This window comes from Paramisgurnus dabryanus, chromosome 9 (assembly GCF_030506205.2).
Source record: "Paramisgurnus dabryanus chromosome 9, PD_genome_1.1, whole genome shotgun sequence".
Taxonomy (NCBI): Eukaryota; Metazoa; Chordata; class Actinopteri; order Cypriniformes; family Cobitidae; genus Paramisgurnus; species Paramisgurnus dabryanus.
This window is the reverse complement of record NC_133345.1, coordinates 29398535-29413930: the sequence shown is the minus strand read 5'-3', so window position 1 is coordinate 29413930 and position 15396 is coordinate 29398535. Positions and strand designations below refer to the sequence as shown.

General features: G+C 36.7%; 1 protein-coding gene across 1 annotated transcript in view; it reads left to right on the top strand.

Moving 5' to 3' along the window:
- Positions 1 to 11187, top strand: part of tmtc2b (transmembrane O-mannosyltransferase targeting cadherins 2b) — a 122988-nt gene extending 111801 nt beyond the window's left edge. The window contains exons 11-12 of the mRNA XM_065283508.2: positions 1648 to 1711; positions 7172 to 11187. Coding sequence (XP_065139580.1) covers positions 1648 to 1711; positions 7172 to 7351 — 244 coding nt within the window. The 3' untranslated portion in view covers positions 7352 to 11187. The remainder of the gene's footprint in view (positions 1 to 1647; positions 1712 to 7171) is intronic.
- The last annotated feature ends 4209 nt before the right edge of the window (positions 11188 to 15396 follow it).

Genomic DNA, 15396 nt, shown 5'->3' with positions numbered 1-15396 from the left:
TCGGTACCAGACCTGAAAATATGGTACTTGGGAAAGGAATGTATAAAGTCATCGCCTTTACCACATTGTTGGCAAGACGTTTAATTCTTCTACATTGGAAAAAAGCTGAACCCCCAACACATAATAGATGGATTAAGGAAGTGATGTATAACATTCAACTTGAAAAAATAAAATTCACTGTAAGAGGCTCAAAGAGTAAATTATTTGCAATATGGTCACCTTTCTTATTGTATTTCAATGACTTAAAAATTACTGAGGAAGGGGATACTTAAATGCAGTTTTTTTTTTCCTTATTATATATTTTCCTGCTTCATAACCTTTCACGCCAACTACATCTATGTAAACCTGACAACCCGGGATAGGCATAAGGTAGTACTTTACTGTTTTCACTTATGTTTACTTATTTATTCTTTGTTTATTTACTTGGTTTGTATTATCTCACTAACTAGTATGCCTATATATGTATCCTAGGCTGTACATGCATGCTGTGACATGCACATTTTTGTTGCTTTTATAATAGTGTTTTGATACTGCTAAACTGTAATTTATTTTTTTTTTTTTTTTTTTTTGTCAAGCCGCAGGGGTGGGGTGGGGGGTGTATTCTGGGATGGTCACCATGTCTTTATTTGTTACACATGTATTTTTTCCCTTTTCCATCTTAATAGAAAACTTATAAATAAAGTATAAAAAAAAAAAAGTTATTTTAAGATTTGTTTTCTTACGCCATTGTCAGATATGTTTGCCTGCGCACAAATACACTTAAATTGTATATTTTTTTTGTCTATAAACTAGACTTATATTCTTAGGTCATTTTGCTCATCAGGAAAAAGCATTTTTAATTTAAAAAATTTTAGATATTTTTAATGAAAACAAGACTACATTTTTTTGCTTTATTTTTAAGGAATTTAAATGCTTTAGATTTTTCCCTCTTGAATTTATACCATTTCCAAAATCTTAATCAATCATCGTCTTCATTCAATAATTTTGACTCGCTTATGTCAAGGTTACCAAAGTGGAGCATTTCCATGCATACAATTTGTTTAGGATCACTTGAATATTTTGAGTACATATTATTTCCCTTCACATAAAGGTTGTTTCCTGAATTTTAACCTTAGCTTTGTTTGGAAAAACTAAATTGTTTCTGTTGTTGTTGAAGTGGGTTTATAAAATCTGGGCCCAGGTATCTCTTACTGTACATCTTCGAAAGGAAAGAAATGCAATCAGTCAGTACATGCAACTAAAAGATGCATACCCCAGATATATTTGGCCACAACTTCAATATTTTGCAATTTTGTCAATTGATAATAAAAGGAAAGTTGGTTCTATAAAAAGGTCTTGCGTTATTTTATTTCCAGATGCACTTGGTTTGATACCGAAATTCATACATTTTAAGTGCAACTTGAGCTCCTTTTAAATACAAAAAGCAACATTTGAGTTTTACAGTAGCCAAAACTCTTAAAAGCATCTAGTTGCTTTTAGGTCATAGCTCAAGAAGTAAGTGCCAAAAAAAAATTGAAGAGTCAAGTAGTTTTATAACCCTACTTGGCTTCAACACAGTTTTTCCATGTTGGTTCCGATTTTAATGGTCAATGATAAACTTTTGCCCTGCGGGTTAAAGTAACACAAAATGTTTATGTGCTTTTCAAGGCAAGCCAGTCTCAATGATGCAGCTGAGAAGTTCTACGGACAAGCAGCCAACCTAAGACCCAATGTAAGTAGTGAAGCTTGAAGCGTACCATGACTTTATTTCACTGGTGTGACTCAACAGTTCCCCTTCAGGTCTATCAATAACCTATTGTATAAGCTTTGTTGGTGGTTTTGTTATACAGAAGTAAGGTCTTTGGAATATGAGTTTCTTTATTTTGTTGAACACAAAAGAAGATATTTGATTAAATGATGGTATGCACACTGTTGATGGTACCCATTGACTTCCATTGTAGGCCTATTGTTTTTCCTACCCGTCAACTGTTTGCCTTTGATGCTTACCATCAAAGTTTTTTTTACCCTGGACACATGATGATTTTTAAACCTCGAAATGCAAATTACTGTGCCGTCAGCCATTGTCAACTATAGTAATATATAATTATACCCTTGATGATGTGCCTTTGAAGTGCACTTCTATATATGAACTATATTGCTTCTCGAATTATTTGCCACTAGTAGTAAAATTTTCGCTAAGAAAATGCCATCTCTTCAATGGCCTGATGTGTCTGGACATTTTGCACTGGGTTACTTTGGGCCAGCAGCTGTTTCAACAAAGGTCACAAGATCTTCGGCACATCTGGTTCCGCTGATGCCGTCACTGCGTCCCAATATGGTTTTTGTGAGGGATACTGTGTGGTCATGGAGAACAGGGTGAAGGAAGGAGGGCGGTCAGGAAACTTCTTGAGGCCACCGCAGGGTTCGTACCCCAACCTCCACTGCTCCAATTCCTCTCATGTGACAGTATCTTGTCTGTATGGTCTGTGGTGTGGTGATGGTTATTCATTGTTTATTGATGGGAAAGACACAGGAGTCTAAATCGGTTTCTTTGTGTCCGGCATCTGGAGGATTATTTAACATGGCAAAAATCAACCGTCACAGTCATGCCCTTTTAAAAGCATGCAAATGCACATATGACTGAATTCAGTACACTTTTGCTATACTGTTGTTAGCAAATATATAGATGTATTTGTGCAAAATACAGTTTGTTCATTTTTCCTTGTAATTATTTAACTGGATTATTTAAATGTATATTTATGCATTCAGGGCAGAGGCTTTTATCCAAAGTGCATCCAATTTATACTTTGTTTGAGTGTTCCGATGCGATCGAACCCATGACCTTTTGCACTGCTAACGTAATGCTCCACCAATCTACATGATTATACAAAATAGACATTACTGCTCGGATATTTAATATTATGCCATTTTTGACCATTACACTTTTTGCATTTTCGGCCAAAATACCATTGATATTAACACTCTGGGGTCGACTGCGGCGCGGGCGCCACAAGCTCTTTATTTTTCATTCACTCCGCAAAGAGACTTAGATAACTCTGCTGATTTTGGACATACAGATATGATTTATACATCATTTAAAACGTTAAAGTGTCTAGTTTTTTTCTGTCCACTCCCAGTAAAAAGAGAATGTTGTGCTTTTCGCAAAATTAAGAAAATAAACATGATGCGTGTTTTGTTCTCTCTCCCTCAGTGAAGTCTTTTCTCAAACGCATCAGAAAAATGAACTGTAACTTAACGAATACTTGTCATAGAAACAAAAGATAAATGTCTACATAATGCTTGGTATGTCAGCTTTAACTGATATAAGTGAGATCGAAAACATATATTGTCATTCGGTGTAAACTGTATAAGGAGGAGGAGAAGTACTGTCTCTCTCTTGTTACCTGATTATCTGTAATGAGATGAGATCGCCACACCCCCGCGCCATTGAAGTGAACGAGCTGTTGTGTTTCTACTATAATGATTACAAAAACACAGATCAGAGTCCAGACAAGGATAGGCAGTTTTATTTTGAGCTGTTTACTGCAGAAAAGTAAAACTCTCGCTGGGCAACCAAACACTACCCTGTGTTCATTTTAAGATGGCCAAAACAGTACCTTTACTATGATTACTATGGTTTTTAAAGGTATACTTGTGAAATTAATAGAAAATATGTCTATATATACACACATTATATATATAATTTTTTGTTATAAATTCCCAAGTAAACCTTATGGTTTTACTACAGAGAAAGTTACATTCCTGTTGAACATCCCCACAAGGCTTATTATGTGGCTCATTATTCAACTCTTTTGTTCTCCAGCTGTCAATCACTGATTATTCAGGAGCTTTCCCGCCTCTACGCATACGGCCGTTCCCAAGCAAATGTGTCTTAGAAATTGTAAATCAATATATTGTTTAATGTGAATGAGCAGGCCGGATGATTTTCACATCATTTTGAAGAAAAAACTCTAGACTACTAGATCATATTTTGAAAAGTCTTGGGAAAACATGTTTAGAATGAGTAAACATACATATAAACATATAAACATACAATATACCAAATGAAAGAACAGACGTTTCATCCTACCTTCAGTGGTTCTTTTGTAATCAGCTTTTGAATATGGGTAGGTTTCTGCAAAAACACCACATTTTGAGCAAAAAGCAGAGATAATTCAATTTTTGTGACGGACTTTTCATAGAGATCCCATTCAGAGCGATCTTTAAAACAGACACAGACATGCAGCAGCTTGCCATAGGGCAATACTTCCGGGTTTAAAAAGTTGCATTATCCTGGTGGATAATAGCGGTATTGCAGAAAGACGGAAAATCTCGTCATTGGCAGGGTACGCGTTTTCTCTTAATTGACGAGATATCTCGTCAATGGCGGTGAATGAGTTAAATGTTCAAGAAAAAAATAAAAGTTATGAACCTGACCCCCTCTTAGCTGTTTTCGGTACCAGAACCATTTTGAAGAAAAAACTCTAGACTACTAGATCATATTTTGAAAAGTCTTGGGAAAACATGTTTAGAATGAGTTTTGTGGACTTGTATCAGTGACTTAAAAATGTAGCTTTTTCAAAAACCACGCATAAACATTTTTCTCTCAAAACTACAAACATGTACATACATGTTAATCATAAAATATTGTAGCCCAGTTTGTGCTAAACGCAGTGTTATGAGAATTTTGCCATTTATATGTTTTTAAGCAACTGAAAAAAGCACAAATGTCAGTGCATGTCAAAACCTTCCCCAGGTCCCTAAAAACCCCTTAGACCCCAGAGGGTTAACATGTAATTTGATATAAAAGTACTGTGCTTATTTAAAGCTCAGTGGTAGTGCATTGCATTAGTAATGCAAAAGGCCATAGGTTCGAAACCCAGGGAACACAGATAAAGAATGGGCGTTATTAAGATGAAAAAATAGGATTTAGTCAAGCCAGCCTCTTTTCTGTACACGCACTTTCACGATGCAGTCAATTAGTCATTATTGGATGTATTTGGTTTAAGTTACATACAATAGTTGATTTAAATCTGGGTTTGCCCTTTACTATGTTAGAAGTAGGCATACAGTATGTGTCACTTGAGTATAGTTAATGTAGTTCAGTTCATTAATACCTCAGTGTTAGTTTGAGGTTTGACATCTCTGTGTAGGGTCAAATAGCACTAATATATTTCTTATGCACTTATATTACATACAACGATCGCGTCGTTCTCATTTTCCGTGTAGAGCGACCTGGCAGTCGGCCTATAAAGGCAGTTAGTTTAAGACTTTTTTGTTTTCTCTACTCTCTCGAGTGTTGAAGAATATACAACTCTCTCACTGAGCATGTCCAGAGTTTAAAACTTTTGACATTGAGAAATCCGTGTGTTTTGGAAGCTGGTCTTACTGTACCCGCCTTTGTTTTGGCCTCAACCACTGCAGCAAATGTGTTTTTCAAAGACCATGTTGGGACGCCGGCGGCTCTGCATGGTATGCTGGAATTAGTTAAGGTACAATTTGATTTACGTGTCTATTCAGATCCCTTCATGTGAAAAGAATCGGCGTAGTCGACATATTGTTTCCATTGAACCTGATTCAGTCAACATGAATCATGTATCCCTGACGTAAGAAAAACAGATGATGGGTGTCCAGTAGAGTTATAGGCTGTAGAATAACAGAGTTTCTCGCTAAATTTATGGATTTGTGAACATTAAAGAAAATAATAATGATAGGAATTTTGTAGTTGGAGTTCACCGTAACCTCAGGTTGCATGCAAACTCCATAAATATTCATTGGTACCTCATATAGGCTACGGTAAGTACATTTACATTTGTCACCCTGAACCACAAAACCAGTCATAAGTCCAATAACAATATATTGTATGGGTCCAAATTATTGATTTTTTATGCCAAAAATCATTAGGATAATACCTAAATATCATGTTCCATAAAGATATTGTGTACGTTTCCTACTGTAAATATATAAAATATTTATTTATCATTAGCACTATGTGTTTCTAAAAACATCATTTGGACAACTTTAAAGGTGGTTTTCTTAATTTTTTGCACCCTCAGATTTTCAAATAGTTGTATATCAGCCAAATATTATCCTTACAAGCCATACATGGAACCATGCATTGGAAAGCTTATGTATTCAACTTTAAAGGGACACTCCACCTTATTTGAAAATATGCTTATTTCCAGCTCCTCTAGAGTTAAACTGTTGAGTTTTACCATTTTGGAATCCATTCAACTGATCTCCGGGTCTGGCGCTACCACTTTTAGCATAGCTTAGCACAATCCATTAAATCTGATTAGACCATTAGCATCACATAAAAAAATGACCAAAGAGTTTCAATATTTTTCCTATTTAAAATCTCGATTCTTCTGTAGTTACATCCTTGATCTTGCGACACGTTTTCTTAAAAAATGCGATGGAATATGCAAGATATTTATGCAATTTTATGAACTTTTGCAGCTTTTCGTTGATGTTCACGTCACGTAATTACGTCACTTCATAACGTTCCCATGGCAACAGGGGACATGGCTGCGCTTGTGTGAAGTAAATGCTTAGATATTCTTTTTGCTAAGATATATGTGACTTTTTGCTACGAAATGCGGGGATTATGAAATCGCGCAAGCCCCGCATATTTTGCGCGTGGAAATCTGCAATTTATGCGGCATAAATATGCGGACTTTGGCTGATTTGGCATTGAATCATGCGATCGCATAATCACGTTGTTCTGGAGGGACTGCATTCCGGTGTAATAATCAAGGACTTTGCTGCAATACCATGGCTGCAGCGGGCGCAATATTAGGCAGCGAAATTAGTCCCCATCTATTATAAGTTACCAAGGGGACCATTTTCGGGCGCTACTTTTTGGTCATTTTTGAGAGCAATGCTAATGGTCTAATCAGATTCAATAAATTGTGCTAAGCTATGCTAAAAGTGGTACCGCCAGTCCCGGAGATCGGCTGAATGGATTAAAAAACTGTAAAACTCAAATGTTTAACTCTAGGTGAGCTGGAAAATGTGCCTATTTTCTAAAAAAGTGGACCCTTATGACTGGTTGGTCCAGGGTCACATTTTTATCAGTATGTATGTTCTCTGGGTTCCAACCTTTGACCTTTTCCATTACTAACTCAATCCTCTTAGAGTACATAGACAACAAAATTGCAAAACAGTCACACAATTTGTTTCTTTCTCATAGTATCCTGCAGCTCTGATGAACCTCGGTGCCATTCTTCATCTCAACGGTAAACTCCAAGAAGCAGAGGCCAATTATCTACGAGCCCTGCAGTTGAAGCCAGACGACAGCATCACTCAGTCCAACCTAAGGAAACTGTGGAATATCATGGAAAAGCAGGGCTTGAGGACCATGGCTCCTTGACTTGGACAGCTTTGACTATTGAGCACCTTCACTGAGGTCCATTGGAGATGCTGAGCTCTCACTGGTGAGGTAGTACAGGATAAGGAACACCTCAAAACCTAGTTCACCTCATTTGATGTTTAACATTATCATATCAGCTACGACTGGTAAAACTGAGAACCTCCGGAACGCCTGAGGTCTGGAATATCTGCTCTGCGAAGTCCTCAACTGAGACTTGAACTTGAAGTGACCCGCAGATGCATACTTGAAGTGTCACGATAGATTAGATTTTAATTAGCTAGTTGATGTTTAATGGTCTTAAAGGGCAATATTTGACCTGAGGCTGTATAAATTAAGAAGGAATGCGAGTTCCTCTGCTCTGCATGTACAGAACATTCCACGGTAACAGGTTCCTTGATCCATATGATTGGAATCATTAATATTTAATGAGTTCATTGGGGCTCACAGACAAATAATTTCCGTTTAATTTAAGCACAGGGCTGGCACGTGATTCATGATATTGAAAGTAGATAAATGGCCACTGAACAAAAGTTATACCTTTTATGCTTCAAAAAGCAATGTCAAATTATTGATTCGGTTTAACGTTTGTATTCCCACTGAATATAATCAGCACAGATGTTATGTGAAGTCTTGGTTCAAGATGGATTTATAACAAAATGGAGTTTGAAAATGAATTAAACCTACTGTATTTTTACACACTCCATCAATGTCACATGCATGCAGAAATGTCACAACCACAACATTTAATAAATGGGATCGTGAAATTTAATCCATTTTAAAGTATCTTGCCAAAAACTACATGAATTCTGAAGGGAATTTTCCATAAGGACGTTTATGTGACTCTGTAGCTCTTTGCCTTAAAAAACTGTGATGTATGTTGCATTACATTATATTACATTTATGCATTTATAAGATGGCGCTTTTATCCAAAGCGACTTATAGTGCATTTAAGGTTTGTACGTCCCTGAGAATCAAACCCATGACCTTCGCTGTGCTCTACCAATTGAGCCACATGAACATTATGATGTAGCAGAAAAAAATCACATGACTTGTTTTCTCTTATTGCTTTACTAACATTAAAGGTGAAGGATTACAAATGTTTATTTTCTACAAAACATTCATTACAGATTGGTTTTATTTGGTACAAATCAAGGACCATGTCTATAATTCAAATGGTAAAGTCTCCATCAGTGCTTTAGTTCAGCAGAGCGGTGGTGGAAAAATACAAAGCCTTGACTGATAACCAAATACAAATCCCTTCACTGGTTGCACTCGTCTAACAATATACAGCCATATTTTATAAGGGGTTGTTTATATGTAATATTGGTTTTTAATTTGTTTCATGTCTAAATGTGTATAAATGGAACCTAATATATAAAATGACACATTACACGTGTATATTGTCGCTCCAATGTGAAAATGAAAAGCCAGAATCACAATATGCGAAATCATTTTCAATTTTAAGATCACCTGTTTCATTGTCTGTTCTCATCCCTTTGTGTACATATTAAGAATAATTACATTTGAGCTCTTATTTGGTGGATTTCTCGGAGAAATGGGCGTGAGATTGTTATGAGGGGTGTTTAATGTGATGTCAGCTTCCTGTTATGTTAAAGGTCTAGCAAGTGCAGCCAAGTCAGTATTAACTTATTACCTTTGTGTTAAAAACAGCTGGCACTGTGTTATGTCAAGTGTACAAAAGATTTGCACAGATATTCCCTTATTAAGAAAGTTTTTAATAAACAAATGAATCCAGTGAATCATTGTGTAACGGGAACATTTTAGTGGGAACATTTGGAATAAACCGGAAATTTGTCATGCATTTGTGTCTCGAAGAATTCGCTTCATGTTTTTTGTTGTTGTGGTTTCCCCCACAGTTTTGAATACAATGCAATCAATACTCATTTTTATTTAAAGACTATTACTGATATTACTAACATTAGTCAGTCTTAAAAAGCTCAAAACATCTAAAACAACACTGTACATAATAATAAAGTTTATAGGAAGCAGAGAAATATTTCACCGAAAAAACTGACTTGCTTTCTTCTGTGAGAAGGATGTAAAATAAAATAAAATAAGTTGAAGAATCTTTAGCTTCTCTTTTATTTAGAGATGCACCGATATTAAATTTTTCCACCGATAGCCGATTATTCAGACTGATATCTGCTGATACAGATAGTTTGGTGGTTATATTAACTTGCGTTAAATAAATTCTAAAGTTTAAAACTTCTGAATGTTATTCATATCGACCATTAATATTGTAAAATAAACTGGTGATGTTTTTTTATTTTTTATACCAAGAGCTCAAATTCGTTGCATTTTCCTTTTTTTTTTGATTGACAGGATATATCTGCCATGATTAACGGCTTTATTATGTTGCGTTCACACCAAACGTGAATGATTTCAATGTTAAGTCATTGTAAAGACTTGTTTACGCGCATCTAGATGTCTCGCGGCACGAATGAGGCGTTTAGCGCGGCGCGGTAGACGTGAATCCACCACGCGCGAATTAAGCATTGCCGCAAGAAACGTGCGAGTTGAAAATTCTGAACTTTGGCGGAAAATCGCGCCGTGTTCACCAATAAGGAGCTTGCTCTAGTTGTGACGTAATTATAGGAAGCGAGCGGAGTCGCAGAAGCCCCTCCCATGACGCGGATTTCCGCGTGAATGTCTCGAATGACTAGAATTTCATGTGAATGAAGCAAGTAAACGCAAAATGTACAAGCGTCCAACTCTGTGCGAATAGCGCGTTTTTACCGCCTCTACCACGTTTTGGTGTGAATCCAGCCTTAGTTTTGAAACTATCAGCCAATAGTGTGGAAAAACTGCTTTTATTGACCGATACGGGTTATTGGGCGATATATATCAGTGCATCTCTACTTTTATACAATGGAAACATGCATTTTGGAATATGTGACCTAGTCTGTAAAAGCCTATCTAAAGTATTTTTGTGTTTTCCCCATAAAGTCATCCGAAATATTGTAAAGAACATTTTGTAAAAAAATATAACCTTGATATCTTTACTATTAAGTTAGTAAAGTCATGTCAAAGATTAAAATCAATGTGAAGTCAGTGAGTATAACCAAACTTTGATGCTCCTAATCTCATTATTAGATTGAGACTTTAAGCCTGCATTTTACAGAAGCGGTCACACATAGTAATGCGTAACTTTTATGGTGCTGATGTTTTTGTCCCTTTAAAAGCTTGAATGCCACTTGCCACAGCTTTCTTTTCAAAAGAGAAGCTCGAGATTTTTCAAAACAATCTGTTTAGTGTTTAATAAAAAGAAACAGCATTGGTGTATTTTTAATTTTTAGATCAACTGCCTTTAAATGAATAGCCTACTATTTTTGCATTGAAAATATGATTGGAATTATAAACCTTCATGCCATCAAAGCATTTGCATTCTTAATAGTTAAAACATTCGTAGTGTACATCATTTGTACGTTTGTTTAGTCCTTATGTGATCATGTTGGTGGTACAGTATCTCCTCGGGAGTGTAAATGATGTAAGTAGTGGCTGCATGGATACAGTTCTGCTGCATCTTTTGCATTGTACAGATGAAAATACAGTCGAGACTCCCATAGCTGTAGGAATAAGTGCGTCATGTCTTTCCTCAGGGATTTAATAAAGTGGTGAGATTGTGCTCTCAGAGCAGAGAAAGAGTTTACTTAATAAAAGGAAAAAAGTTTTATTTTTTGGAACACTGTTGCATTTGTATAAATTATGAAGATTTGTAGCCTTTCATCTGTTTTTGTATGAAGAAGTATGTGCCAGATCAAACTTTTCCCGATGTCACGTTTTTCCATAATAAAGTTTCTCTGTTCTGCTCTCTTCTCCAGACTCTAAATCGTTGAAACACAAACATTTGAAATTATTCTTTTTATCTTGTTTTTGTTAAGTCATTAAAGTGCTTTGAACAATGATTATAACGGATAGTTTGTTAATATTACGGCTTCAAACGTTTAAGGTTTTATCAATAATTTAAAACTAACCTAAAACATCATGGTCTCTATGGAAACTGGTTTGTCTTGAGTTATATTCATATTTGTAGATTTACATTCATTGCTAATTTATATTCATCACTTAAAATTCATGAAAAATAACCTATGAATATGTAAATTTTTTTGACCTTATGTGGTAGTCTGTGGTATTACAAAATTCATGAAAATTCTACACTATTGACATTTGCTCTTGACAGCAGGCTTACTGTATATTTAAGAGACCGAGTCATATCTGTAAACTAATATCATACAGATTTAGGGTGGGCTATGTGGGGACAGTAAACAACTACATAGCAACAAATTGGTACTACAATTTTTAAAAATAAAGGTGCTTGAAAGTTCTTCAAAGCAATACCATAGAAGAACCATTTTTGGTTCCTCAAAGAGCCATTTGGTGTCAGGTTCTGCAAAGAACCATTTATTTAATACTTTTTAGTAATCTAAAGAACCTTTTTCACTACAAAGAAGCCAGATTTTTAAGCTTGTAACACTTTATGGGCCCTATTTTAACGATCTAAGCGCATTGTCTAAAGCGCACAGCGCAACGTCTAAATGGGCGTGTCCAAATCCACTTTTGCTAATTTAATGACGGGAAAAATGGTTTGTGCGCCGAGCCCATGGTTGAAAAGGGTTGGTCCTTTTTTTTAATGAGTAATGTGAGTATTTTGGGCGTAATGTGCAATAAACCAATGAGTCTCAGCTCTCATCCCCTTTAAAAGCCAGTTGCGCTGGCACTATGTCTAATCCCTATTTAGATGACGGACTTTGTAAACCGAAAAACTAAGCGGAGGAAGAAGATCCCCAGTTTAAGATTAATGTTTAATAATTGTGTTGTTTTTCACTTGTATTGAAATTGTAATTTTTTTATTAAAACTTTTAAAACCTGTTTTCTTTTAGTCATGGAAGTAAAAAAGCAGGCTTTAAATTGCTTTAAATGTATGGCTATCCAATATCATCAAAAATAATTTACAAGTATGTAAGAAAAGCTTTGTACTCTAAAAATACTTTATTTGTAACAAACAGGAGATAAAGAATTTACAAACGGCTCTCCGCACATTTCAGCACTTGGACAGCGTCTTTAGTTTTTTTTAGCATTACTTAAAAATGTTTCTCATCTCACCATATCCACAGGTACAGAGCCATCATAAACACTAAATCCGCGAGATAGCATTAAAAAAAAGTTTTTTTTAAAGCAAAGCATTTATTTACTTACCAGGCTACAGGTGACGCTGCTTTTTGTGCCTTTTAACGTCTCATAATCGCTCCTCATTTATGTCCAAGAAACTCAATGATAATCTTTTACATTCAATCATTTAATCTTTCATATTTAAAAGCGTTTTTGTGCTGCATACATTTATGCATGTAATAAGCAAACCCGTGTTGTCGTTCCATTTATAGGCGCATATTACTAACGCGCTCTTTAAAGCAACACCAAAGAGTTTTTTTTACCTTAAAATAACGCTTCCAAAACAGTTTCAGTCGTTCATCCACTCTAAACAGGGTGAACAGCACTTTCACATTCGCTTTGCAGCCCTCTATCGGCCAAAACCGCACTAAAGAAGTTTCCAAACGTCGGGTAGTGGTCCTGTAGTCCGAGTGAATACTACAAAAACTTGCTTTACGGCAGACCTACAATCCAATCAGAGCCAGCTATGCCTCAGTATTTATGACAGTGGGTAATGGACAATAACGCTTCTAACCTGTAGGGGGAGCAAAGAGCCAAAACTCTTTGGTGTTGCTTTAAATAACAATTTTGCACCATTGATTTTAGACTTTAGACCAGGTTTTTGTTGGTCAATTAGTTGCCTCAAAATAGCAACGCATCAACAATGCGCCTGAACACACCTTGTTTTTACATCAGCACGCCCATGGGCGCAAACGCATTTGCCATTTAAACAACGTGGCGCTAAATGTGAAAATGATCATTGTGCAGGGTGGAAACTAGCAAAAGACACTTGCTTTGCGCATTGCGCCGGGTGTAAGCAGGGTGCGATTTGTGAAAAAAACAGAGGGGGGGATGTTTTCAGAGGCGTCGATTTCGGCGACGGTGGGTACTCACCATATTTCGTCATGAGTTATTTTGAACCCCCCAGATAGCAAAAAATATCCGCATGGCTTCTATATGCCGCCAGCCCCAAGCTGTCGGCTATAGGTGCGTCCCGCTGGCGGGGATGAAACTTTTGCCGCTGAATACGTCACTCTCATTTGTTGCGAGATGCCGCCAGCATGCAGCCGGCGGACCGACTGCTTAATTTATGCAAAAGCGGCTGCCGCGGCGGTCCGCCGTCAGACCTGTTTGCGATTACGCCCTTATGACGCTTACTGCCGCCAGAGCACCGCCGGTGGTCCGCCGACTCATTGCTATTTTTTGCTATCTGGGCCACCACTAGTTTTTACTTTTTTGACTGTTTTCAGTGGTTATGAAGAGCAATATGAGAGAGAAATTTGGTAATCATTGTCCGACCTAACAAAAATCCATTATAATATATTTTTTTTATATATATTTCTAATTAAAATATTTCTAATATTCAGAAATGCGCTCTCCGCTCACGAGCTCTGATCGGAACAAACCCGAACCTCACTGTCTGCTGAACTTGCGCAGAAACATCAAAATAACCAGCTTTTTAAAATGGTTTTAAACTAAACATTTAGACTATTTTAGCGCAAATTATGAGCTTATTGACGATTTTTTATCATTCTTGACATAATGCGTCTGTTCACAGCACATTTCAAAACATTTTAATTCATAAAAATAAATCATGAGAACATTAACTTCATCACTGCATTTGCAGGAATTGTAAAAAAATTCTTAACTCATGAAGCAGCCTAACGCAATATTTTTACACTAATAGTTTATCTTTCCCCACACATATGAACTGTGATCATGCACAACGAAAAAACACGCAAGAATTAAATCTTGAATGGCAAAACTGTATGGCACAACGTAGTGTCAACTTAAACATATATGAACAATTTGATTGCAAAGTTAAACCATAACAGTAGAAACAGCTTTACTGCTGCTTTTAAAGTAATAACATTAACTTTACACCGCAATGCTGAGCTACAGTGAAATGATAGAAAAGACAGATGCATTATGTCAATAGCCTCATTTGCGCAAACTGGACGCGCCCGCGCCTCGCTAAACGCCTCATCTGCATTTATCATGTGTCACTTCTGCCATTCTCAGTGGTGTGACTGGGACACTTACTCTGCTTGTCATCATAAACAGATTATCAGATTGTGATGTTTATTCTCGCTTTATTAATATGCGGATGAATATGCTGCCTTCCATCGTTTCGACACACAGCTCCATAACCATCTCGCATGTGTTGATAGGCTTTTACTCGTGAGGTGTAACCGGGTCTGTAACCAATCAGGTAGCGCCGTGGGCGGGACATTGAGCAAGTCTTCAGAGTGGTGAATACAGAGAGGCTGCGCGGCAGCTGTATCAGAGCCAGCCAAAGCAGCGCATTTTAAAACAAAATTGACTTTATTCAAACCACGGATCCGTGATAAGTTTTGTGATCCGTCTCGCCACTAGTGTAGTAGCACTGATCACTTTGAGGGGGGGATAAATTTATCCCCACCGGGGATAAAAATTATTAAGCAGAGGCAGGGATCCATTGACCAGAAAGGGGGAAATCCCACGCATCCCCCCCAGCAAATCGCACCCTGGGTGTAAGATAGATCCCTATAATGAGTAAAGGTCATAATGATGAGAAACAGGACACTCTTAAAAATAAAGGTGCTTTACGATGGAATAGAAAAAACATTTGGGCTGAATCACTCCATGAAGAAGGTTTCTTTGTAGTAAAAAGGGCTCTTTAGATTATAAAATGGTATAAAAGAAATGGTTATTTTGTGAAGGTTCTTCTTTAAAATGGTTCTTCTATGGGATCGCTTTGAAAACCCCCTTTAAGCACCTTTTTTTCAGAAAGTGTAAACATTTAGCTAGATGTTCCAATTTGACTTGCAAATTTGTCGATTACATCATAAAAGCAGTTCAGATTCATATGTGCTTTGATCTCGCTGCAAAGCTAT